The following is a 26682-nucleotide window of genomic DNA, read 5'->3' as shown; positions in this document are numbered from 1 at the left end:
TCTCCCAAACTCTTTCTCTTTTTTTTCCTTTCTCTGTCTTACACTCTCCTTCTCTCTCTCCTCTCCTCTCTTCTCTCTCTCCTTCTCTCCATCTCCTGATCTCTCTTATGCTCTCCTTCTCCTTTTCCTTCTTCGCCCCTTCCCTCCAGTCTGTCAGTTTCCCCCAATAAGCTCTTTCCCTTAAAACAAAACAAAACAAAACAAAACAAAACAAAACACAAAGATGCTGAGGCCAGGATGGATGTGCAGCAGCAGGCGGTATGAAGAGGGGTCCCAGTCATCAGGGGGAGAAGGATGTGGCGTGTGGAGGGGAAATAGCTGCCCCAAACAAGCCACACCTAACGTGTTCTCAATACCTGTCACCTATAGAAGATGATTGTGGGAACAGCAATAGTAGTCATACAAAATCCTTTTTACCAAAAAAGCTGCTTGTATGTCTGCCAAAATGTTCAAGTTTACCAAAACAGAGGCACTGTTGGAACACTAATGAGAGATCATGATAAAGCCATCCTTTTAGATTTTTTTTGATAATGCATGACTCTTCACCTTTGATCCCCTGACCTGCATTACCTTGGTAACCATTTCATTTTTTTAATTTAATTTTTTAATTTTGGTGTACAAGCTGTAACATTTCATCTCTCAAAGTATAACAAGCTGGTTTCCTCAAATAGAGATACCCTTTTGAGTGATAAATTTGCAAAATGCTACCTTACTTTCTGTATGAAAATTCACTTCAATTTTAAAAAATAAAGATGCATGGATTACTATATTAACTTCTTAAATATTCCTTTAGTTCTAGTCACTCCTCTATAGTTTCTGCCACTTCTCTATTATAAAAATTAAGACCCCCCTTGGGGCTAGTGCTGTGGTGCAGCTTGTTAGGCTACCATGTGCAGTGCAGAAATCCCACATAGGTGCCAGTTGAGTCTCGCTGCTCCACTTCCAATCCAGCTCCCTGTTAATGCACCTGGGAAAAGCAGCAGAAGGCGGCCCAATTCCTTGAGCCCCTGCACCCACATAGGAGACCCAGAAGCTGTTCTTGGCTACTAGCTTCGGCATGGCCCAGCCCTGGCCATTGCAGCCATTTGGGGAGTTAACCAGTGAATGGAAGATCTCTGTCTCTTTTCTTTCTATAACTCTACCTTTCAAATAAATAAACCAATCTTACAAAAATAAATAAAAATTAAGAACCTCCCCATTACCACCCTGCCCCCCTGCAAAGAGCACAAGTTTCATACATATAACGACCTCTAAAAATGGCCCCGTGAGTTATCCTTTAATTTTATATGCTTGTTTTCTCATTAGGCTATCTTCAGAACGTACCACTGAGTCAACAGTTGTGTTACTAAGCACCTTCTGTTTAGTGGGCTCTTTTACAGCCAAGCCTCAAAGCCTTTAAGTCTCATTTTTCAGACAGCAGAGGAGCACTGTGGAAGTGGTAATAGCACAGTGGAAGCATGGAATCTAACTCTGTTTTTCCCCCTACCTCTAGGATATACATTTCCTACTCTTGAAAACTTACTTCCTTTAATTTTATTTAGTCCATTATCCTGACTGCTCGCCATTTGTATGCTAATCCTGCTCAATCCTTATTCCTAGGTCTAGATTCACTTTTTCTGCATTGTATTTTCTGCTAACATACATTGTATTTTATTGTATTTTCTGCTAAATACAGGGCAGTTAAACTTGGAATACCTTATCACCTTAAATTTAACATCTCCAAGACAGAATTACCTACCCTATTTCTCAAATATCAGAAGTGGGCCCCCTTCCTAACTTTCTCATTTAAACCTCAAATTCTCAAGCTGTAAGTGATTCATCTTCTCTCCTCAAAAAAACACAAAGATGACATGTACATTAAAATGAACAAGCAAGTCATGGAAATCAGTCACCTGGGGAGTGAACCAATGGATGAAAGATCTCTCTTTCAAATAAACAAACAAGTCTTTAAAAAAAAAAAATCATGGAAATCAAATATAATCCGTATAAAATATCACACAGTATACTATTCAGAGACCACACGGCTTCTTTGAGGATAGGTTTTACACTTTATCACCTGGGGGCCGGAATTTGTGATGCAGCAGAAGATGGCCCAAGTGCTTGGGCTCCTGCCACCTACATAGGAGACACAGATGGAGTTTCTGGTTCCTGGCTTCAGCCTGGTCCAACCTGATTGTTGTGGCCATTTGGGGAGTGAACCAGTGGATGTCTCTCCCGCTCTCTGTCCCTCTGCTTTTCAAATAAATATAAATTTTTATGGTATTTGAAATATATTCAGAAAAAAACTCACTCAAATTACTGGAGTAAAGAAAACAATGAACTATTAGTATTCCAAAGCTTGATATAATTTCTGATATATAAGTAACAAATAGAGGCCGGCGCCGTGACTTAACAGGCTAATCCTCCGCCTTCCGGCGCCGGCACACCGGGTTCTATCCCGGTTGCCCCTCTTCCAGGCCAGCTCTCTGCTATGGCCCGGGAAGGCAGTGGAGAATGGCCCAAGTCCTTGGGCCCTGCACCCCATGGGAGGAGAAGCACCTGGCTCCTGGCTTCAGATCAGCGCGATGCGCCGGCCGCAGCGGCCATTGGAGGGTGAACCAACGGCAAAAAGGAAGACCTATCTCTCTGTCTCTCTCACTATCCACTCTGCCTGTCAAAAAAAAAAAAAAAAAAAAAGTAACAAATATAAAATGGAAATATTATATAAGATATAGCAAAGGAGAAAATAGAAGAGTCAACATAAGCTAATAGAAAGGAAAATACAACCTAAAAGATACAGACCATGAATAAATACACAAACAGTTACGTGTAAATTCTGTTTAAACCTGAACAAAAAATACAGAACCATGCAACACTCATGAAAGTGAAGTCCTTCAGGGAACAACTAAAAAGTGGCCCAGTACACCAGCAGTTGGGTTTAAGAATGGGAAGCTGCCTGAGTCGACAACACAAGAATATGTAATACAGAACAAATACATGACTAACAATCCAGAAACAAAAATTCTAGTTCAGGCTTTATTATGTTCTTGCTCTGTGACTCCAAGTTGTTTCTGCTTACAGATCAAAGATTCTTAATATAATCCTATCTACCTATTAAGAGGTATAGTAGTGGTTATATGACAATCTATGTCTTACTACTTGGGAAATTATAAAGCATTACAGAAAAAAAGGCCTGTTATTTTTATTACAAAAAGCAATCACCCCAACAATTAAGAAACTCTGTGTACTAACACAAACAACATTTCCAATGAAAGCCACAGCACTCACCAAATTCCCTACCACCAACAGCTCCATATAATGGCGCGTTAAAACCTCTGCATAGAATTTCTCAAAGCATGGTCCTCTGGCCTTTGGCAGAAATTACCCTGGGTTATTTGTTAACCTACGTTGTGGGGGGTGTATTTAAAAATTTATTAATCAATTTATTTGAAAAGCAGTCACAAAGAAGGACAAAGAGAAAGAGATCCTCCATCTGCTGGTTCACTCCCCAAATGGCTACAATATCCAGGGCTGGGCCAAGCTGATGCCAGGAACCAGGAACTTCACTTGGGTCTCCCAGGTGAGTTGACAGGGGCCCAAGTATTTTGGGCGATTTTCTACGGCTTTCCCAGTCACATCAGCAGGGAGCTGGACAGGAAGAAGAGCAGCTGGGACTCAAACAAATATGAAATGATGGTGCTGCAGGTGGCAGCTTAACCTGCTGCACCACAACAATGGCCCCTGTTAACCTACATTTTTAAAAAGCTCTGTAGGTAATTACATATGATAGAGGTTTGAGAAATACTGACTTAGCAGGATCTACATAAATAAACTTAATGGGATCCCAGTGACCTGACAATTGAAAGCATCTTGAAATTCTTCAAGGTACTACTTGAGGACCAATCAGTATACCACCTCCTTGATGTTAACTAAGCATTCGTATCTGCTTGAGAATCAGACATCTTTTCTAATTTTCAGGAGACGAATTTACAACTATTATATGCCAAATGCTCAGAAAGAATGTTAAGCATCACAACATTTTTGTCTGCTCAATGAAAAGTGTCCAGCATCTTAAAATTGGTAAGAACAGCGTAAAAATACTTCTACCATAGCTAAAGACCTGAAAAATTTGAAACAAGAAAAATCTACAGAACATTCACACTATTATTTCCCAACAAAGTTGCTTTTAAATCAGATTTCAGATGTAGGCATTTAGTACAATAATTAAGATACTGCTTGGGAAACCTGCATCCTGTATCAGAGTGCTTGGGTTCAAGTTCTGGCATGCTGGAAGGCAGCAAGTGACAGCTCAATTACTTGGGTCCGGGGCCGGTGCTGTGGTATAGCCGGTAAGCCTGCCACCAGCAGTGCTGGCATCCCTTATGGGCGCCAGTTCATGTCCTGGCTGCTCCACTTCTGATCCAGCTCTCTGCTACGGCCTGGGAAAACAGTGGAAGATGGCCCAAGACCTTGGGCTACTGCACCCCCATGGGAGACCCAGAGGAAGCTCCTGGCTCCTGGCTTCAGATAGCACAGCTCCAGCTGTTGCAGCCATCTGGGGAGTGAACCAGTGGATGGAAGACCTCTTTGTCTCTCTCTGCCTCTCTGTATCTCTGCTTTTCATATAAATAAACAATTTTTTTTTTTTTTTGGGACAGGCAGAGTGGACAGTGAGAGAGAGACAGAGAGAAAGGTCTTCCTTTTGGCCGTTGGTTCACCCTCCAATGGCCACTGCAGCCGGCGCATCTCGCTGATCCGAAGCCAGGAGCCAAGTGCTTCTCCTGGTCTCCCATGCGGATGCAGGGCCCAAGCACTTGGGCCATCCTCCACTGCCTTCCCGGGCCATAGCAGAGAGCTGGCCTGGAAGAGGGGCAACCGGGATAGAATCTGGCGCCCCAACCGGGGGTAGAACCCAGTGTGCCGGCGCCGCAAGGCGGAGGATTAGCCTGTTAAGCCACGGTGCCGGCCTAAATAAACAAATCTTTAAAAAAAAAAAAAAATTACTTGGGTCCCAGCTACCCACGTGGGATACCCAGACTGAGTTCTTGGCTCCTGGCTTTGCTCTGGCCCAGACCTGGCTGTTGCTGACATCTGAGAACTAGTGAATGGAAGATCTGTCTGTGCCTTTCTGCCTTTCAAGTAAATAAACTAATAAATCTGATCTCATACTTCCCTCTCTATAAATACCATCACAAGGGCAGAATGGTTTGGCAATATGGGGAAATTTAACAGTAAGTACTCAGAGCAGCTTCTAGACCACCAGACATATACAAACATGTAATCTAAAATCCAAAATCTCAAACTTTTAAACACCAATATGACACTGAAGTTTGGATTTTGGAGACTTCCAGATTTTTGGATTAGGGAATGACCAACTTTAAAGTCTACACAATTATTCCAGAATCAAAAAAAAAAAAAAAACCTCGGAAACCTGAAACACTTCTGGGTCCAAAGCATTTTGGATAAAGGATGTTCTTAAAAAACTAGGATATCCAGGTCATACCTCAAATCAATTAAATTAAAAGTTTAGTAGAAGTCAGTGTCATTTTTTAAAGAGTTTCTTGTGAATCTAATGTGCTGCAAAATTTAGGAACCATGGCACAGATGAAAGAGGCATTAAAATCTAGTCAAATTATACATTAACTGTGTGCTCTAGGCTCTTACAGGATTGTTGTAACGAATGAGCCCATGTGCAATGCCAACCTTTTTCTTGCATGTTGAGAAAAAAAAGTTTAACTGCATCAAATTCAATCAAACAGTCCCTATTTCATTAATATTTATCAATGTTAGAATAAAAAGGGATTATATCTTAAAGTTAGAACAAGTTACTGTAGAAAACAGAAGACTCCTCTTTCAACCTACTGATCTTATCAATACACATGATGCATTTAAAAAACTTTTGCAACTTCACAATCTTACAAAATCCCATTTATAAATGAAAACTGGTATCACAAATTACAGAATCCATTCTAGGTTCACATCTATATGATACAATACACAGAACGCCAAACAAGGAATCCCAACCATGTTTTCCTCATTTCCTTTTGTTTTGAGGATCAGAATGTACTCTCCTCAGCTAAACCTTTTTGCACACTTTCCAAGTCCCTATTTAAAGTGGCCACAACACAACCCTATTGCATTCAGACTACAGAAAGGCAGTATTCTAATTCTTTTTCTTTTCTTTTCTCCTGGCCTCCCATGGGGAGCATTGCCCAAGAACTTGGGCCATCCTCCACTGCACTCCCAGGCCATAGCAGAGAGCTGACCTGGAAGAGGGGCAACTGGGACAGAATCCGGCACCCCGACCAGGACTAGAACTGTTGTGCCTGTTGTGCTGGCACAGCAGGCAGAGGATTAGCCTATTGAGCCTTCTTTTTCTTTAAGATTTTATTTATTTGAAATACAAAGTTACAGAGAGAGGTAAAACAAAGTGTGTGTGTGGGGGGGTGTCTTCCATCTACTGGTTCACTCCCCAAACAACTGCTGAGCTGATTCGAAGTCAGTAGCCAGGAACTTCTTCCAGGTCTCCCATGCTGGTGCAAGGGCCCAAGGACTGGGCCATCTTCTACTGCTTTCCCAGGCCATAGCAGAGAGCTGGATTGGAAGTGGAGTAGCAGGGACTCGAACCAGCGCCCATAAGAGATGCTGGTGCTGCAGGCAGGGGCTTTAACCTGCTGTGCCACTGTCCCCCAGTACTCTCTTTCTTTCTTTTTAAAGATTTATTTATTTTTATTTGAAAGAGTTACGTAACAGAGAGAAGAGGAAAAGAGATATAGAGAGGTCTTTCATCCGATTGCTCACTCCCCAATTGGCTGCAACGGCCCGAGCTGTGCCAATCTGAAGTCAGGAGCCAGGTGCCCATAGGGGATGCTGGCACTTCAGGCCACCAGGGTGTTAACCCACTGCCTGCAGTGCCAGTGTCCCTTATGGGCGCTGGTTCGAGTCCCGGCTGCTCCACTTCCGATCCAGCTCTTTGCTATGGCCTGGGAAGCAGTAGAAGACGGCCCAAGTCCTTGGGCCCCTGCACCCATGTGGGAGACCCGGAAGAAGCTCCTGGCCTCAGATTGGCGCAGTTCTGGCCGCTGCGGCCAATTGGGGAGTGGACCAGCAGATGGAAGACCTCTCTCTCTCCTTATTTGTGTAACTCTGACTTTCAAATAAATAAATAAATCTTAAAAAAAAAAAAAAAGAATAAAGCAGAAATATAAATAACCACAGAGTGTTCACCACTACCACCTAGTTGTTTTGTCAGATAAATCTTATAGTGTTCCTAACAGTAAAACAGACTACTAACCTATCACTCTGCATATAATCAAGTCAATGTCAACCCAAAAGAAAGCATGAAACTATAATCCAAAACACTAGAGGAAGCTTATGGTGTCACATAATGTAGCTTACCAGTGATTAGCAGTGTGTGTGTGTGTGTGTGTAAAAAGAAAATGTAGGGACCCAGTGTTCTGATGCAGTGTCTTAAGCTACCCACTATTACGCTGGCATCTCATGACTGGTGGTTCAGTCCCAGGTGCTCCACTTCCAATCCAGCTCCCTGCTAAGTGCCTGGGAAAGCAGCAGAAGATGGCCCAAGGGCCTCTGCCACTCATGTGGGAGACATGGAAGAAACTCTTGGCTTTGGATGGGCCCAACTCCAGCAGTTGCAGTCACTGAGGGAGTGAACCAGCAGATGGAAAATCTGCCTCTCTCTCTTTCAATCAAATAAATATTAAAAAAATTAAAAAACTGTATTTCCTTTTAAGTAAATTTCACCTCAGTTTAACAAAATCCCATTAAAACAATCATTAGTCCATGTTAATCCTACTGCTACAGAATTAAGAACCATCTAAGATTGTATTGGGAAGAAAAGCTAACAAAATCCCTTTTAACTATGCATTCATTGAAAACTATGAAGGTATTCATATAACCTCAGAAAAACTTCGGTTAAACTCAACAACTGATTTTAAAAAATTCAATTTATAACATTTGTCTTCAATTCTTATTTTCTGTTTAGAGAATTCTTGACAGTAAAATTCCTTACTAAACATCAACAGACTCCAAGCAAACCTCACTTATACTTTAGGTACAACTTAAATACATTCTGAAATAAATAAAAATGAAGAAAGTCAAAAAGGAAAACCCATTTTGCACGTACTCACAAATATTTACTCCAAGTTACAAACTAATAATTTCCAAAAGAAGTGATTATCGGGCAACCCATGGATTCAAAAGGGAGAATATGGTCAATTATAAGCATCTACTTAAAAGCAAATTAATGGGTTAGGTACATTTAAAAGCTTCTCAGCTTTCTTGTATGAAGCCAAATGTCAAAAAGTGAAGGAGCAAAGTATAGCTCTTGAATATGGAATGGAAAGGTGTGGAGTATTACCAGCAGGCATCATTTGACCTTGACATAAAGGTGATAAGGGCTCTCAAGAGAACTGGGAGTGGGAAGGCTAGTAACTCCTAGGTACTCAAAAGTCTAATTTGGATGAGGAAGAGTTGGGCTACTCAACATCATTACATTATTCTTTAAGCCAATTTAACACAAAGCACTTCTTTTTTTTTTTTTTTTTTTTTTGGACAGGCAGAATGGATAGTGAGAGAGAGGGAGAGAGACAGAGAGAGAGGTGTCTTCCTTTTTGCCGTTGGTTCACCCTCCAATGGCTGCTGCGATGCGCCAACCCGAAGCCAGGAGCCAGGTGCTTCTCCTGGTCTCCCATGGGGTGCAGAGCCCAAGGACTTGGGCCATCCTCCACTGCCTTCCTGGGCCATAGCAGAGAGCTGGCCTGGAAGAGGAGCAACCTGGATAGAATCCGGCACCCCAACCGGGACTAGAACCCAGTGTGCCAGCGCCGCAAGGCGGAGGATTAGCCTGTTGAGCCATGGCGCCGGCCACAAAGCACTTCTTTTATACTGGGAATAGTTACTTTTCAGTTAAGAATCACATCTCTCATCATGCATCTTAGTCATCTGTAACATGTCTCAATGAAGAGGCAGCTAGTGCAGCTGTCATTTTTGTTCTCTGATAATAGTATTACAATCTTATTCACAGGATATAGGCTTAGCGCCAAAGACAAGATTAAAATTTAAACTTTTTAACAGTGAAGACAAAGGATTAATGAGTACCATGTAACTATCTTCTAGAACATTTGACATTCATAAAAGTGGGTCAAAAATGTTTAAGAAACACAAGGCAGCAACAGTCCCCCCCCAATTTTCCTAAAGAAGTATTTTCTAATATTTCATTCTTTCTAAATGGTCAATCAACGTTTTACCTGAGCAGATGACATTTTAAGTTGTGTGGTTTCTCATTCCTAAAATTAACATGCAAAGAAAAGCTCCAGACCCAACTCTAACTAAATGCTTTTCAGCTATTATCCTCTGGATAATATTAAAATATTAAAATAATCCTAAAACTCCTGACCTGAAAGGTCTGCAGTCAACTAGGTCAACATCTTTATTATTAAAAGGACACTTCCACCCCAAAAGTTCAGTACGCAAAAGCAAATGAAAATGAGTAGCTTTCCAGCAGAAGGGTGGAGAATCCTAAATCTTTCTTCAGCATTCTTTCCCTCCAGCAAAATTAGAAAGTAGCTTAGTAAAATCTTCTTTTTCATTTTACATATCATAAAGCTCAGTAAGCCCACAAAGGTTAACAGATTAACTGATCCTAAAGAACACAGTCAATATCCCATGGTAAATCTAGAGCTCAGGTTCCAACATCTAACTGTCTGCTTAAGCACTTTTTTCTCTTTATCAGAATCGTTTCCTTAGAAGGCATGTTAATTCAATTCAGAATGGCACAACGAAAAGGAGAGTTCTAACAGAAACACGGTAATTTTAAGTGAACTCCCAATGTCAATTTACAAGGTTCAAGGACAGCTTCTTAAAAATACCAAGAGATAGTGTAATTCTGTGATCCTTGCTCTTTACACCGCATGCTAATTGCTGAACAACAGGTCCCTCAAATTATACAGAAAAGACTTTATATTAGGAAGGGCAGCTTTGTAGGCCATGTAATTTTCAGCACTTATTTTAGGATATCTCAAGGGATATTAAAAAAAAATCCTATAAACAAAAAATATGGGGGATAGAGAGGTGAGGTGGAAAGGAAGTGTGCATACTGCGAAAAACTGTGGCAAAAATCCAAATTTTAAAAAAATTAATGTCAATACTTCTATAGTAATGGGTAAAACAGACTACCTTATTTAATCTGGATAAAACTACCCAGTCAACTTAATATTTACCAAGTATATTGTGTACAGGTGACACAGAATTAGTGGGGAATTAAGCTTGGAGGATGGAACAATACTGCTGCCCAGAGAAGGTTTATGTAAATTTTAACCTTTCTACTTTAGTGGAGAAACCTGTCATACTCCACCTTAAAACAAATAAACCACCTTTGTCTCTGTGTACCTGACCCTATCATTACTAACAGAGATTTACCCACACCCTTGCCCCCCACTACTACAAGCTGCTTAAAGACTGCAGTCACCCTCCACAGCAGTTCACCAAGGTTTCTTCTGGGAGCCAGATCCTGAAATCCCATCTAAACTCCCAGGAAGCCTTAATTTGAAAGCCCGGTTCATCTCTTCATTTCCACCCACATAAATCTTAAAACTACCATTAACTCTGCAGTCTCTATCTCATAATAGGCAACTGTTATTCTGCTCACAAGTTAACTTCATTTATTTATGTGCCTATTCAGTATATTACCCATTGTCCTCACTGGCCTCTATCAGTGCCATTCTTAAATGCTTTTTGGAAATTATTTCAAACACTTTAGATGCAATCTGATTTTGTAAAATTTATAAAATCTCCCAACATAGTTGAAACTCAAAAGTATTATGCTAAGTGAAAGGTGACAGGCACAAATGACCTCATAGTGGATGATTCCATATATATGAAATTCTAGGAAAAACTATAGTGATGGGGAAAGCAAACTAGTAGGGCCTAGGGATCTTATTTTCCCAGCCTCTTCTCCCAAGGAATTATAATCATTTAAAAATATCAAATCTGGATCATCTCAAATTTCACATTCATCTTTGCCTCATAAATGCGGGACTTTTTCCAAATAACTACACCACTTATAAACAGTACATTTTACCACTCTATTTCACCACTAGAAGTATCTGACTGCATTACAATTATTTTCAAAAACAGTTGTTACACACACACACAAAAAAACAAAAAACAAAAACAGTTGCTATTTTGGTAGCTTCCACATCAGAACTAACATAATCCTGCTATTAGTTCACGATCTGAATAAAAACTGTCACAGTAAATATTTCATTTAATTTTCAACTGTTCTGGATCGTTTTGCAAGTATTTCGGAGTGCTACTCATAAAACGATTGCGACTAAACTATAGTTTGTTATGTTAATCATTAGAGAGAATACAATGTCATTTTCATCTGGTCAACATTTATTCTGATTACCATTTCTATTTGTATTCACAAAAGCCATCCCACGGAAGTCCATGATTCCCCTGATGTGAAGTTTTACTGACAAAACTACTCAACAGGTCAAAATTACTTATCAAACCGTGGTTAAGTGATTAAGCTTCCTTACTACAACTGATTAGAGTGGAGCAAACTTCAACATAGTTGGTGCTCCTCAAACTGCCTTTGCTATTACCCATAAAAATTTAATACAGACTGAAATGTACCGAAGAGTAATATTCAAGGAAGGAAACAATAACTGGCACCTTTAAGAGAAATACAAAAGATTTTACAAAGTGTAATTTAACAATTTGGTGCCGCATCTGCTGCAGATAGCACACACACACTGTCATTATGCCATCTCATTCCTTGAACCCCACCGCCTCCTGTAGCTTTATTCTTGGCTTTTCAAAGGGTTAATCCACTCAGGGCTGCTAAAGCGGAATCAAAGAAGCATGACTTGTGAACTCAAGCTGAGAAAAGGGCAGGAATATGGGGTTGAGTCATGTCGTTCCGCCATTTTCTAAGCGGAGGAGGAAGACATGTTGGAACAAAAACACAACAAAAGAGCAGCCATTTCCCAAGCCAGCTCCAATAGCAACCCGAACTGGCCGAGCTGGGTCACTTCAGCACCTTCAAATCCACTCCGTTGGTCAAACCTAAGGACATCAGAGGTGCCGCCGTAACGCGAGCAGCCGCCAACCCTTCCGCGGAGGGATCAAAGACGACCGCATACCTCGCGGCAAACCTGAAGGCCCCGCAGAGGGGGAACGACGGACGCTAAACCGAGCTGAGGGCGAGCAAATGACATTTTAAACTAAGCTGGCAAACACATTTACTGTGATTGAGGTGACACGGTTCACAGGAAACCACCGGCTATAGGGACCCCAGGTAACTCAAACACCAAGACCCGGACTTCCTAGTCCCTTTACCTGCCTCTCCCCACTTCCCTCTTCCGACTTCCCTCAGCGGATCGCCTGGGTGCTAACGGGGTCTTACCGTATGTGGGGGATGCCAACCCCACCTTGAAGAATCTTATAGAGTTTGCTCTCGTACAGCAACTGGGGATGCCTGGCCTTCTGCGACTCTAGCTTCACTGCCACTTCCTGCAGGGGAAAGAAGGGACGATGGCATCAACATCCCCGTGGAGTCAATGTCACTTGGGAAAGGAGAGGGGGCATTAGCAAGGCTCCAAGTCGCGACGACGAGGAGGAAGTGAAAGGCTGGCAAGAGAAAGCTCTCTTTGTAATTACAAAGGGAGGCAACCGGCCTCAAAGGCCTCTTCAGGGGGTAGTGACGAAACCCGCACATCTTCTAAAGTGCAGGAAAATGATACAGGCAAGAAAAAGAAGCAACCTCGGGACGTGAGGAAAGACTCGGGAGGAACCAGGAGACAGGAAATGGCCCTAAGGGGCCCAAGAACCCCGTAGAATATGAAAAGTATTTAGAAAAACATGGGGACCGATTCAAAAAAAGAAAAAGAAAAAAAAAATGGGACAACAGGAATAGGATTCTGTCGTTCCCATCTTAAATGATGTTACTGGAAAGAAGAAGAAAAAAAAAAAGTTCGATCCAGGGACATTTTTAACAAGCTGGGAAACTTAATGGTTCACTCAACGTTTCCATCGGGTTCTTTTCCTTTTAGGGCAAGAGAGCGGGGGAGGCTCCTAAGCCAGGAAAACTGGCTCCCTCCGGACTCCCCAGTGCGTGCGTGCGGGCGGGCGGGCGAGCGAGTGGGGGAAGAGGCCGGGCACTTCTGGGGTTGAGGAGGGGGCGAGCCAAGGCGCAGCGCTACCGCGAACCCCACCCCGAGAGATTACCTCGCCGTTGGTGATGTTGATCGCCAGATAAATGTCCCCGAAGGAGCCAGACCCGATCTTCCGTACCAGTTTGTATTTCCCTCCGACAATGAATTCGGCCTTGGAGCCGCTGCTGCTCGCCATCCTGAGAAACGAAGATGGAGGCTGGGGCAAAGCCCCGACACCTCAGAGGGGACGACGGAGGCCTCGGAGGCTCGTCCACGGGGCAAGGCTGCGGAGGAGGGCGGCAGGAAGCGGAAACGGAGGCCTTTCCCGGCGTTACAGGGCCCAGAATCGGCCAACGGGGACCCGATCACCGCCGCTCAGTCAGGTTTCTTTTTGCCAGGCCGCCGATTGTGAGGCAGTTCTCGCGGTTACGAGGCTGGGCCACTTGTTTCTGGGCGGCTGCCGCTGCCTCGCTTTCGCGTTGACGTCGCGGGCTGGAGAAGGGGCGCGATGAAGTTAGGCTGGCGATACCGCTGCGACCAGTGCCGCCGGCTCCGGGCCGAAGGGACCCCTGTCACTCCGCCGACGCCGCCATCTTGTTACTCCGGCTTCAGCCAACACAAAATGCCCCCAGTCCCCGGGAGCCGCTTCTTCACAGCGCAGAGCACTCTGGGAAAGGGATCTCAGGCGCTAGCCCCAAAGGGTCGGCAGCGAGAGAGAGGGCGGAACCGGATCCGTGAGAGTCTAGGCCCACGCTGCGAGCGTCACTCCGTCCCCGCCCAGCTGCGCATGAGCGCTGCGACGCCTGCGGACTGCGCAGGCGTGTCATGGCCTGCCCTTTCCCCGCCCACCCCTCGGGCTCACTTCCACTTCCGGCCGTCGGCAAGTCCGCTCTTGTTGCGGTTGAGGAACTTCCGACCGCCTGGTGTCGGTGAGGCTACGCGGCCCGGTTTCTTGAGACCATGGGAAGCGTCACCTTCGATTTTCGTGGCAGATGGACGGCTCAGGCCTCCTCTGGGGCTGAGCACTGACTTTTGCTCTTTGTTTGAGGCGGCTGTTAACCTTCTATCTTTTCTTCAGGCTACTCCCCGGGACCGGCCTTTTCCAGCCTGGATTGTGTTGCGAAAGAGGCTGTCGCCTCTGGTGGAGGGGAAGAGGAAGACACCCCAGGCGGGCTGCGTTTGCGAGACTTGTCAGGGCTCCTGGTGTAGCAGAGCCGGGCCAGATCCTCCTCCTAATTGGAATTCGCTCTGCGGAGTGTTGGACCCTCTCTGTACAGGGAGGGGGAAGGGAGAAGCAGAAATTACTTTCCCCGCCGTTTTTTTTCGTGTTTACCCACGGACAGTTTTAATTTTCAAGAGTAAGACCCAATACCTGCTTCATGCTGAGTATTGGTGATAAATAAAATCAACAGAAATAAAGCTTGCAACAGCGTAAAACACTGCACATAGTACAAGTTGGTATTAGTGCCTTTCACCAAAAGTAAAAAAAACAAAAAACACGAAGGAGCCAGTCTGTCATGTTGAAGGCTTGGACTGACCCCAAATAAAAAGGGTAGAAAAAACAAGATAAGATTGACAACGGTTACAGTCTTAGATGGTTTTTATTTTTATTTTTTAACTAGAAATTCAGCAGAGGCAGGTCTTGACCTCTTTGGGATTTACCAAATTTAATCTGGGAAGGTTGAGTGTGATAATGCTCACAAGAGAGCCCATGGTTGATACTATTTTCTGACTGAAACCCAAGTTATAAAAGTGTGTTTTTTATTTTTGCATAAAAGTTTATTTATAACTTATTTGAAAGGAGAATGACAGATATCAAGATTTTCCATCCTGTTGGTTCACTCCCTAAATGCAAGCAACAGCCAGGGCTGGATCAGACTGAAACCAGGAGCAGGTAGTCCCACATGAGTGGTAGGTACCAAAGTACTTGAGCATCCCTAGCTATTGCCACCATCTGGGGAGTAAACCAGTGGATGGAAAATCTTTTCTCTGTCTCTTCCTCTCTCTCGCTGTAACTGCCTGCAAATAAATTAAAATATATATATATATATTTTAAAAGATTTATGTACTTATTTGAAAGCCAGAGTTACAGAGAAAGAAGGATAGGCAGAGGGACAGAGAGGTCTTCCATCCGCTGGTTCATTCCTCAATTGGCCACAATATCCGGAGATGTGCCGATCCGAAGCTGAGAGCTAGGAGCTTCCTCTGGGTCTTCCCATGTGGGTGCAAGGGCCCGAGGACTTGGTCCATCTTCTACTGCTTTCCCAGGCCATGGCACAGAGCTGTATCGGAAGTGGAGCAGCCAGGACTTGAACCGGCGCCCATATGGGATGCCGGCACTGCAAGCAGTGGCTTTACCCACTACACTACAGTGCCAGCTCCTAAAACAAATTTTTTTTTAAATGAATGGGGAGTTGAACTCAGGCCCTCCAGTATGGGATACAGGATCTCAAGCAGCAGCATTTGAACCTCTGTGCCAAAAGCAGTGGCCCAAGGACTTGAGCCATCTTCTGTTTTCCCAGGCCATGGCAGAGAGCTGGATCAGAAGTGGAGCAGTCTCGCCACAGCGCCAGCCCCCTAGTATGCGGTTTTAAGGCAGGACCAAAACCCAGAGTGCCTGACTTCCAAATCAGCAGCATTAGTAATGCTCTTTTGGTGAATCTGAAGCATGCTGTTGCCACTTAAAATCTTGTACTGTTAGATTCTGCCCTTAAAAATTGCTTTAAAGCATAGTTTAATTATCTTGACGTTTCCAAGGATAATTACTATTCTGATTTTCTGTCATAGCCATCCAGCATTTAATGGGCTCTTCAAATTCAGCAGTACCCCATTAGGGGGTGGGGTATGAACTTCTTTTTTTTTTTTTTTTTTTTTTTTTTGGTATAGTAAGACAAATGCTCAATTTGCAGTTGGGGGACAGAGGCTGCACATGGAGCAGACTAGTAATTCCCAATAGAATACCCTTGTATGGGGGAGTGTTATGGTGCAGCTAGAACTTGTGCTAGTTCAAGTCCCAGCTAAGGAGACTGGGAAGGCAGTGGAAAATGGCCCAAAACACATGAACTATTACCTGCTGCCTTCCTGGTATGCATCAGTGGGAAGCTAGGATCAGAAGCAGGGCCCGGACTCAAACCTGGGCACTCTGATTATGGGATGTAAGCATCCCAAGTGGCTTCTTAACCTCCATGCCAAACACTTATCCCTGAGGTTTTTTATTTTTAAATTTTTTTTAAACATTGATTACTTTTAGTTTTTTTAAAAAGATTTAAAGAGTGAAAGGCAGAGAAAGACACAGAGAGAGAGAGAGAGAGAGACAGAGCTCTTCCATTCGCTGGTTCACTCTCCAGATACCCACAATAGCCAGGGCTGGGCCAGGCCAAAACCAGGAGCCCAAAATGCCATCTGGTTCTTCCTCGTGGATGGCAGGGACCTAAGCACTTGAGTCATCATCTCCTGCCTTCCCCAGCACATTAGCAGAGAGCTGGATTGGAAATGGAATAGCCAGGACATGAACCAGCGCTCCCATATGGGATGCCAGTGATGTTGCAGGCGCCAGCTTAACCTGCTTTGCCACAAGGCCAGTCCCACCCTTGTGGTTTTTTAAATATCCTTATTTGTCAAAAAGTTGACACTTCGTGTGTGATCTGCCTTTGTTGCTTTTTAAAAACCTTTGTAAACCCATGAAATTCCACACTGAGGCCTACTAATCTAATGACTTTTAGAAACCATTTTAACTTTGAGATTCTATGATTTTTTACAAGAGTACTTCAAAGTGTCCATAGAAAGATAGGCTAATAAAATAAGTTTAATTTGGTGCAGAGAGATTCTGAAATCCAAGCATAGTTTTTGTAATAATATACATTGCACATGAACTTTTTGAAGTAATCTGGTTATACATATTTAGTGTGTGTCCTCATTTTTTTCCTCCTGTGGTAGTTAATATTCTAGTGCTGAAATGTCTGGCAAGATCTACTAAAATGCTGTGTGAATGCTCGCAGCCTTTTCAAATGTGGTTTCATATTAAACTCATGTTTAGATTTAAATTTATTAGATTTAAGGAGGGCAAACTTTTTTTAATGTATTAAATGAGGTTTTTAGGTATTGATTATGGTGCTTCCTTCTTAAAATTATATATCATTTGCAGTAACTTTCAGCCTAAGGGATTAAAGAATTACCTGTTTTGGATGTCTGTTTTAAAGTTATAAAACATTATGTACTTATGGAAAAAGCAGCTTTGGTATAATGGAAGGAGTCTTTAAAATGTACCAAAATCCCATTCTTGGCCCTTAGATCAGGCGAATTCACTAAAAATAAAATCAAAAGTACAGGGAGCCAGCGCCGCGGCTCACTAGGCTAATCTTCCGCCTGCGGCGCCAGCACCCCAGGTTCTAGTCCCAGTCGGGGCAATGGATTCTGTCCCGGTTGCTCCTCTTCCAGTCCAGCTCTCTACTGTGGCCCCAGAGTGCAGTGGAGGATGACCCAGGTCCTTGAGCCCTGCACCCGCATGGGAGACCAGGAGGAAGCACCTGGCTCCTGGCTTTGGATCAGCGCAAAGCGCTGGCTGTAGCGGCCACTTGGGGGGTGAACCAACGGAAAAAGGAAGACCTTTCTGTCTGTCTCTCTTACTAACTCTGCCTGTCAAAAAAAAAAAAAAAAAAAAAAAAAGTACAGGGGCCAGTGCTGTGGCATAATGGGCTAAGCCTAAGCCTCCACCTGCAGTGCCAGCACCTAGTATGGGTGCCAGGTCTACTCCCGACTGTTCCTCTTCTGATTCAGCTCTCTGCTATGGCCTGAGCAAGCAGATGTCCCAAGTACTTGGGCCCCTACACTGCATGGGAGGCCTGGAAAAATCTCCTGGATCCTGGCTTCAGATCCACCCAGTTCCATCTGTTTTGGCCCTTTGGGAAGTGAACCAGCAGATGGAAGAACTTTCTCTCTGCCTCTCCGTCCCTCTGTCTGTAACTCTACCTCTCAAATTTAAAAAAAAAAAAAAAACTTAATTTTTAATTTAATTAGTCTCATTAAGACAAAGTAGCTTGCCTAAAATTGTATAAATCTTAATGACAAAGGTAGGACTGGACCCCCAACTACCTAACCAAAATGAAGGAAAAAAAGGAAAAGACAAATTGGAATGATCATTGACCAGTAGTTACTTACATGTTTAAAGAAAAGTCAAGCTGAAGTGAAAAACTTTGTGTGTGTTTCTTTTAGCCACAGTGTTTATTCAAGGATAGGTCACTGATAACCAGAGTGTATTTTGCGTAAATAATACGCACAAGAACAAAAAATATAAACAGATGCTAAAAACACAAGGGTATCTTGCCCATCTCAAGAACTATTTGCTACAAAGAAGTAGAAAATGGAATGGCTTCAGTTGTCAAACACCGTGTTTATCTGTTAACACAGCCTTGTGTATTATCACTATCAGAAAAGTGAATTGATGGAATGATTGAAAAGATGAGGACATCAGAAACGTGCTCTTGGGTCAGAGTGATGACCTGTTCAGCCTATTTTTCATTCTTTGACAGTGACAGCAATTTCTGTGTCCTTTTCTTTTCTCACTCCCTGTTCTTCCCTCTGCCTTGTGCATGGAGTTTCTGAAAGTGAATTGCTCTATGTGTGACAGCGACTTCATTTGAGATGTGCTCAAGCATTTCTGTCTTTTCAATGGAGTCATTAACCATAAATTTAATTAGTTTCATTCTTCAAACTTATTTGCTCTTTTAACTCATATGGCTTCTAGACTCTAAAGATTGAAAACTTCCATATGCTTACTACCCAATGTTCTTTTAAAAATCATTTACTGATATTAAATATTTACTGTTCCATATAAAAATAACAAATCTTCTTTTGAAAATTTTACATAAATCAGGGGAAGAAGACCAAAAACTCTCTTACAGATAATCATCAAATATTAACATTTTATTGTATGTTTATACAGTATTTTTTTGCTATGTTTATATATTTATAAAAGTATATATGTGTGGGTAAGTTCAAACTTTCCTTAAGTTTCGATATCTGAGTCTGTTGAAGTTAGCCAACAATAGATGAACAGGAGAAAGCTCATAACATGTAATTTGTTTGATCAAGTTTTATGTTATGTGGGAATCTTCAGAATGAAGATCCAAAGACCCAGTATGAATATCTGTTTTTATGCTTAGATTCAACGAAGCATAGACTGCGGTGTAGACATGGGATTGCACACAAAGGGTACGAGCGAATGGAAGCAGATTGAGTGGGTAAACCCAGCAAAGCCCATCTGCTCAGATTCTTGGTCTCTCAGTTATAGCAGCTCTTTCTCCTGGGTATGGGACAGGAACCCTTCTGGCACAGACCTTCAATCAACCAAGGTAGGTGAGAGAATTTCTTTATAGCCAGTTCTTAGAAAGGCAGGGAAAGGTAAGGGTGGGAATTCTAGGTTTTATGGCCTGTTTTTGGGTGAAAGGGCCTGGTTTCTATGAACTTCCTTGGGGAAGAGGAATTCTGCTTTCTATGACTTGCTTAGGGAAGAATAAGGGGCAAGAGAGCAGGAGAAGATAAGAGAGAAACTTTGTTTCTGCAACTGTTCCTGAACCCTTCACTTCGGTGTATCATTTTATGTATATTGTGTATCAGTATGTATGTGTGTTTTCATATATTGAATTTTATTTCTTAAAATCTGCAAACAGTGTATGTTAGAGTACATGTTCTGTTTTGAAATCTTTTTTTTTTCCTTTTGTTTGTACTTATTTGAAAGGCAGAGAGAGTTAGAGAGAGACCCAGAGAATCTTCCATCTGCTGGTTCACTCCCCGAACGGCCACAACAGCCCATACTGGGCCAGACCGAAGCCTGGAGCCTAGGATTTCATCTGAGTCTCCTACATGGGTGCATGGGGCCCAAGCACTTGGATCATTTTCTGCTTTCCCAGGCACATTAGCAGAGAGCCGGATCAGAAGCCAGGATTTTTTTGACAGGCAGGGTAGACAGTGAGAGAGAGAAACAGAGAAAAAAGTCTTCCTTTGCCGTTGGTTCGCCCTCCAATGGCTGCCGCGGCCGGCGCACCGCGCTGATCCGAAGGCAGGAGCCAGGTGCTTCTCCTAGTCTCCCATGGGGTGCAGGGCCCAAGCACTTGGGCCATCCTCCACTGCACTCCCTGGCCACAGCAGAGAGTAGGTCTGGAAGAGGGGCAACCGGGACAGAATCTGGTGCCCTGACTGGGACTAGAACCCGGTGTGCCGGCGCCACAAGGTGGAAGATTAGCCTGTTGAGCTGCGGCGCCAGCCTCAGAAGCCAGGATTTGAACTGGTCCCCAAATGGGTTACTGGCATAGTAGGCAGCGGCTTTACTAGCTATACCACAACACCAGCCCCTGTTTTTTCTTTATTTAATAATTTGTTGGAGACATATTTCCATATAGCCAATCTTCCCAAATATAACCAATCCCCTAAAACATCATTTTCAATGTCTGTATGTGAAATATGTAACCAATCCCAATTGAGAACTCCTATTGTTTCCAAAATTTTGGTAGTATGAACGAACAATGCTATAATGAATATTCTTGTAGCCAAATCTTTGCTCACAACTACAATTGGTTAGAACATATTTGTAGAAATGTTAATAATCGTAATACCTCTTGTATTTTATGTATATTATTTTTTAACACATACACATACTTTTTAAAAGATTTATTTATTTATTTATTTGAAAGGCAGAGTTACAGAGGGGGAGACAGAGAGGCAGAGAGAGAGAGAGCGAGAGAGAGAGAGAGAGCTCTTCCATCCCCTGGTCCACTCCCCAACTGTCCTCAACAGCCAGGCCTGGGCCAGGCAGGAGCTAGGAATTTCGTCCAGGTCTCTCAGGTGGGTCCATGTGTTCAAGTACTTGGGCCATCTTCCATTGTTTTCCAGGGCATGTTAGCAGGGAGCTGGATTGGAAATGGAGTAGCCAGGTCTCAAACCGGTGCCTTCATGGGATGATGGCGCTGTAGGTGGCAGCTTAACCCACTGTGCCACAACACCGATGCCTATCTTTTATATTATAGACCCCAGCTTCCAGTTCTATTTTGGTGCACTTTGTGGTGATTAAATCCATATTTATAGTCTTTCCAGTCTTCTCAAATTTATCTTTACATACATGAATCCTTTCATTCAAAGGTTATGTTTTCTTTTCTGACCAGCATGTTGCTGTAAAACGTAATACATTGAATTTTGCAATTCCCCTGTTGCCCCTCTCATTTCAAAATCGCAAGAATTTTGCAAGCTGTGGTTTGTATGGATATGCTCATGCTGTTGAAAATGCCCCTTTTATGACACAACTAACAAGACATTAATTTGTTGCCCGCTAGTGAAGCAATTGAGTTCCACAGATATTTTGATTCAATTGAAGGAGAAGGGGAAATGAGCATCCTAGAAAAAAATGGAGGTCAGTGGGCCCGAAATCAAGAAAATTAACCGGTTAAAGTATGAAAAAAGGGTAAACAATGTATGTTTAAATCTTCCATATTTTGCATGAGCTTGAGTAGTAAGAAATACATATTCTCACAGAAATAAATATGTAACGTCTTAGAGATGGAGAAGAATCTGATTTGTCACTGTTCCAAAATGAGATTAACGCAGACCATCATACAAAACTCTTTTAAAGGCTTGAGTTAAGCATTTCAGTATACTCTGTTAATTGAGAATGTTATTTTGGCCTGTGTGAGTGAAACATTACCGTCTACTTTTAGCGTATGTAGAGGACAGGAAACTTAACTTTAAGCAAAACTCCTTAGAAACAGTACTGGAGTAATGAAAACTTTATTTAAAAATCTTAATTTTGAAAGTCAGAGTTATAGAAAGAGAGGGAGGAAGCAAAGGGGTGGGGGAGAGATCTTCCATCTGCTGACTCACTCTGCTGATGGCTGCAACGGCCAGAGCTGGGCCAGGCCAGAGCTTCTTCTAGGTCTCCCACGTGGGTGACAGGGGCCCAAACACTTGGGCCATCCTCTGTTGCTTTTCCCAGGTCATTATCAGGGTGTTGGATTAGAAGTGCAGCAGCTGGGGCACAAACTGGTGCCCATATCAGGTAGCAGTGTTGAAGGAGTGGCTTTACCCATTATGCCACAATTCTGGACCCCAACTTATTTTATTTTTAAAACTAGTATGGGGACTGGTGCTGTGGCGTATCAGGTAAAGCCGCTGCCTGCAGTGCTGGCATCCCACATGGGCACCAGTTTGAGTCCCAGCTGCTCCACTTCTGATCCAGTTCCCCGCTAATGCTCCTGAGAAAGCAGCGGAGGATAGCTCGAGTGCTTGGGCTCCTGCACCCATGTGGGAAACCTGGAAGAAGCTCCTGGCTTCTGGCTTCCTATTGGCCCAGCTCCAGCCATTGCGGCCGTTTGCAGAGTCAATCAATGGGCAGAAAAATCTCTCTATCTCTCCCTCTCTCTCACTGTAACTCTGCTGTTCAAAAAAATAAATAAATAAATCTTTAAATAAATAAATAAAACTAGTTTGGGGTAGGAAAGGAGAAGCCAAAGTTTCTTTATATGAGTTTTTTAAAAGATTGTGTTAAATGGTGTAAGGAATGTACCCTGACTTAAGTAGTCTGGAAATCTAAATTTTAGTTGTGACTCTACCATAAATATTGTTCTTGCCTTCAACATTCTGTGTTTTTTTTTTTTTTAAAGATTTATTTATTTGAAAGAGTTACATTGAGAGGGGAGAGGCAGCGAGAGAGAGAGAGAGAGAGAGGTCTTCCATTGATGGTTCACTCCTCAATTGGCCACAACGGCCAGAACTGTGCAGATCCGAAGCCAGGAGCCGGGAGCTTCTTCTGGGTCTCCCACATGGGTGCAGGGGCCCAAGGATTTGGGCCATCTTCTACTGCTTTCCTAGGCCATAACAGAGAGCTGGATCGGAAGTGGAGCAGCCAGGTCTTGAACTCGTGCCCATATGGGATGCTGGCACTGCAGGCCAGGGCATTAACCTTCTGTGCCACAGCACCAGCCCCAACATTGTGATCTTTTAAGATAAGTCATATTCCAAGGCTCTTTTTTTTTTTTTAAGATTTATTTATTAATTTGAAAGACAGAGTTACAGAGAGGCAAAGGAAGAGAGAGATCTTCTATCTGGTCCCCAGATGGCTGCAATGGCTGAAGTTGGGCAGATCTGAAGCCAGGAGCCAGGAGCTAGCAGCCGGGAGCAGAGACCCAAGCACTTGGGCCATCTTCTTCTGCTTTTCCAGGGCATAGCAGAGATCTGGATCAGAAGAGAAGCAGCTGGGTCTTGAACCAGTGCCCATATGGGTGCCAGTATCACTGACAGTGGCTTTACCTGCTAGGCCACAGTGCTGGCCTTCTAAGGCTCTTTCTCACCTTAGGAAATATTGAATTATTTATTTATTTATTTTATTGGAGAGGCAGAATTACAGACAGTGAGAGAGAGAGACAGAGAGAAAGGTCTTTCTTCCGTTGTTTCACTCCCCGAATGGCCGCAACGGCCAGAGCTGTGCCAATCCAAAGCCAGGAGCCAGGAGCTTCCTCCTGGCCTCCCATGTGGGTGCAGGGGCCCAAGCACTTAGGCCATCCTCCACTGCTTTCCAAGGCTACAGCAGAGAGCTGGATTGGAAGAGGAGCAGATTGGAAGAGGAGCAGCCGGGACTAGAATCGGCGCCCGCATGGGATGTCGGCGCTGCAGGCAGAGGATTAACCTACTGCGCCACAGTGCTGGCCCCAAAATATTGCATTATTTTCTGAGGGTGACTCTTATAACAAGAATCTTCAGAAAATTAATGGAAAATTCATATCATGAAAAAATTACCAATGGATTTCAAATTTTTTGCATCAAAATAAACTTTTTAACTCCATTTCCAAGAACTTTTTAAAGTTCCCTCATTTCTTTAAAATCGATGGAAGGATACTATTTTCCTTTTACATATTTTTTTTTAAAGCTTGTTGGAAAGTTTATCTCAAAGGTAATGCAACAGAGAAAGAGCAAGATCTCTCATCCACTGGTTCCCTCCCCAAATGCCCATAATAGCCAAGCCAGCCAGAAGGCTGGAACTTCATCTAGGTTTACTACATGGGTCACAGGAACCCAAGTACTTGAGCTGTCACCTGCTGCTCTTGCACATTAGCAGGAAGTTGGATCAGAAGCAGAGGGGGGGGCTGGCACCTTCAACATTGGCCTCCCATATGGGTGCTGGTTCGATTCCTGGCTGTTCCACTTCCTATCCAGCTACCTACTAATGTGCCTGGGAAAAGCAACAGAAGCTTGGGCCCCTGCCACCTTCATGGGGGACCCAGATGAAGCTCCTAGCTTCTGCCTGCCCAGTGCTGGCCGGTGAGCCATCTGGGGAGTGAACCAGTGGATCGAAGATCTCTGTGTGTTTGTGTGTTCCTCCCTCTCTCTCTCTGTAATTCTGACTTTCAAAATAAATAAATACATCTTTTAAAAATATATATATAACAGGCATTCTGTTTAAAAAGAAGAAGAAGAAGAAGAAGCAGAGGTGGGGCTCAGTCTCATACACTCTGATAAGGCATATGGAAGTCCCAGGCAGCAGCTTAACTCACTGTGCCACAAAGTGTGCCCCCCTTTTATAGTTCTTAAAATTCAGATAAAATGTAAAATTCTGATAAGATAGATCCTCACGTGTGTTCCTTCATACTGAACTGTGAGGAAAATCAGATCCTGTAACAGTAAAACATAGCAATAGATAGTTAGAGATTGGGAAGTACATTCCTTTTTGAAATACTTAAGCATGACAGTATTCGTATTTTAGTTTTTAGTATAGCTTTCCCTGGGGATGAGGAAAAGCATCACATCCCATAATTGATCTTAGGCAGTTGCATTTAGTCTAAAAAATAGTCCCTGCTTAAGTTTTCTACAGAGGGGAAGCACAAAAGGATTTTTTAAAAAATTTTTATTCATTTCTTTGAAACACAGAGTTAGAGAGAGAGAGAGAGCGAGCATGTGCTTCCATCTTCTGGTTCACTCCCCTAATGGCCACAACTGCCAGAGTTGAGCCAGGCTGGAGCCGGGAGCCAGGAGCCAGGAACTGCATCTGGATGTCCCACATGGGTGGCTGGGACCCAAGCACTTGGGCCATCTGCTTCTTTCCTGGATGCATTGGCAGGGATCTGAATCAGAAGTAGAGCAGCCAGGTCTCTGCCACCTGGTACCCATATGAGACACCAGTATCTTGGGGAATGGCTTAATGTACTGCGTACAACACCTGCCCCACAAAATGGCTTTTACTCTTAACAACCTTAGAGTTGGCAAGGAATGAAATTCAGCAGCGAAAATCCTGCAGAATTTGTTTGTGTCCTCCCAGAATGCTGTTTCCACTAGCCTCTCTGCTGCCTCTCCGAGTTACTCAGAAATGATACCTGGGACTTTAATTCTTTTGTTAGGAAGAACATTGTGCAGAGTGAAATGGCTGAGGTGTGTCCTGACAGGAACGAGATTCCAGTCTTTGGTGTTACGTCTGCTCTTTGAGGCCTTCCTGAGGCCAAGCCTGGAGAGACACAGTGCAAGATGAAATGCTGCATTTTGTTTGTGTGCCCCTACCCAAAGGATCTCATTCTGGTCAGTCTGAGCTGGCAATGTTTAGACAATCAGATTGTATTTAAATTTTTCTATCTTAATCATACAAACCACTTAATTCCTGGAAATGTGCTTTCTTGCATGGCATTTGGGAATATTTGTGATAGCTATTTTTATTTGGAAGAATTTTATTGGTGCTTGGAGTTTCTGCCATTTCTTGGTCCCTTTCTTTTCGCAGCCCCTGTTTTCTTCCTCTGCATTGTTCAGTAGCAAGGGCATGAAACTGGGCTCCCTGTGACTCATTATTGCTCACTATAGTAATCTACTCTTCTTTGTGAGACTAAATTTGGAAGGTGCTTGAGTTGCCATTCCCAAGGAGAACTGGTCCTAAGAGTACATCCTGTTAACTCTCCACTGTCGGGAAGCGCTGATACCACAGGAGGAATTACTTGCTCCATTGGATCCTGGCTAAGCCCAACACCACCACAGTGAATGAAGCTATGGTCCTAAGTGGATAAAAAGAAGAATTTGGGATTATAGGGCCCTAGTCCACAAAGCACAAAAAGTCAAGTTATGTTTCTGAAACCCTTCCCAGTTCATAGAGTGTTTTGCAATGCACCAACTCATGTTCTTCCTGACCAATATAAGAAGGAGGTAAAGCAGCTATTGTCATATCCATTTCAGGTGTGAGGAAGCTGAAGCTCTGGACAGGTGTGGACTCCGGCTTCTGAGAATTCTGTGCGTTGCACATGTCTGCTCTAGGACGAATACTTGTTCATCTTTCTAGGGAGTACTTCCTGTCCACGCCCCACTGCCTGTTCCAGATCTAGATGAGAAGCAGATTAACAGTTACTACCACAGTGGGCCTACATCATCCCCCCTCCAGCTTGTTGAACCAGTCCATCTGCAGCTCATTTTATCTCTTGGTATCTAAATTCTGCCTCTTGATGCTGAATCAGGGCCTGGGTTCTGTCTTCTAGCTGTGCCTGAACTCCCACACTTTTAAGGGTTAACT

At 43.3% G+C, this 26682-nt stretch overlaps 1 protein-coding gene across 4 annotated transcripts in view; it reads right to left on the bottom strand.

Annotated features, from left to right (window-relative positions):
• CSNK1A1 (casein kinase 1 alpha 1) overlaps positions 1-13810 on the bottom strand; it is a 55520-nt gene extending 41710 nt beyond the window's left edge. For all 4 annotated transcript variants that reach the window (XM_062188869.1, XM_062188871.1, XM_062188872.1 and 1 more), the window contains exons 1-2: positions 13234-13810; positions 12413-12519 (exon numbers count right to left, since the gene is read on the bottom strand). In XM_062188869.1, the coding sequence (XP_062044853.1) occupies positions 12413-12519; positions 13234-13356 (230 nt within the window). In that variant the 5' untranslated portion in view covers positions 13357-13810. The remainder of the gene's footprint in view (positions 1-12412; positions 12520-13233) is intronic.
• Positions 13811-26682: the final 12872 nt, after the last annotated feature.

This window comes from Lepus europaeus, chromosome 4 (genome assembly GCF_033115175.1).
Source record: "Lepus europaeus isolate LE1 chromosome 4, mLepTim1.pri, whole genome shotgun sequence".
In the NCBI taxonomy this organism is placed as follows: Eukaryota; Metazoa; Chordata; class Mammalia; order Lagomorpha; family Leporidae; genus Lepus; species Lepus europaeus.
The sequence above is the reverse complement of the archived record's forward strand: the minus strand, read 5'-3'. Positions and strand labels throughout refer to the sequence as shown.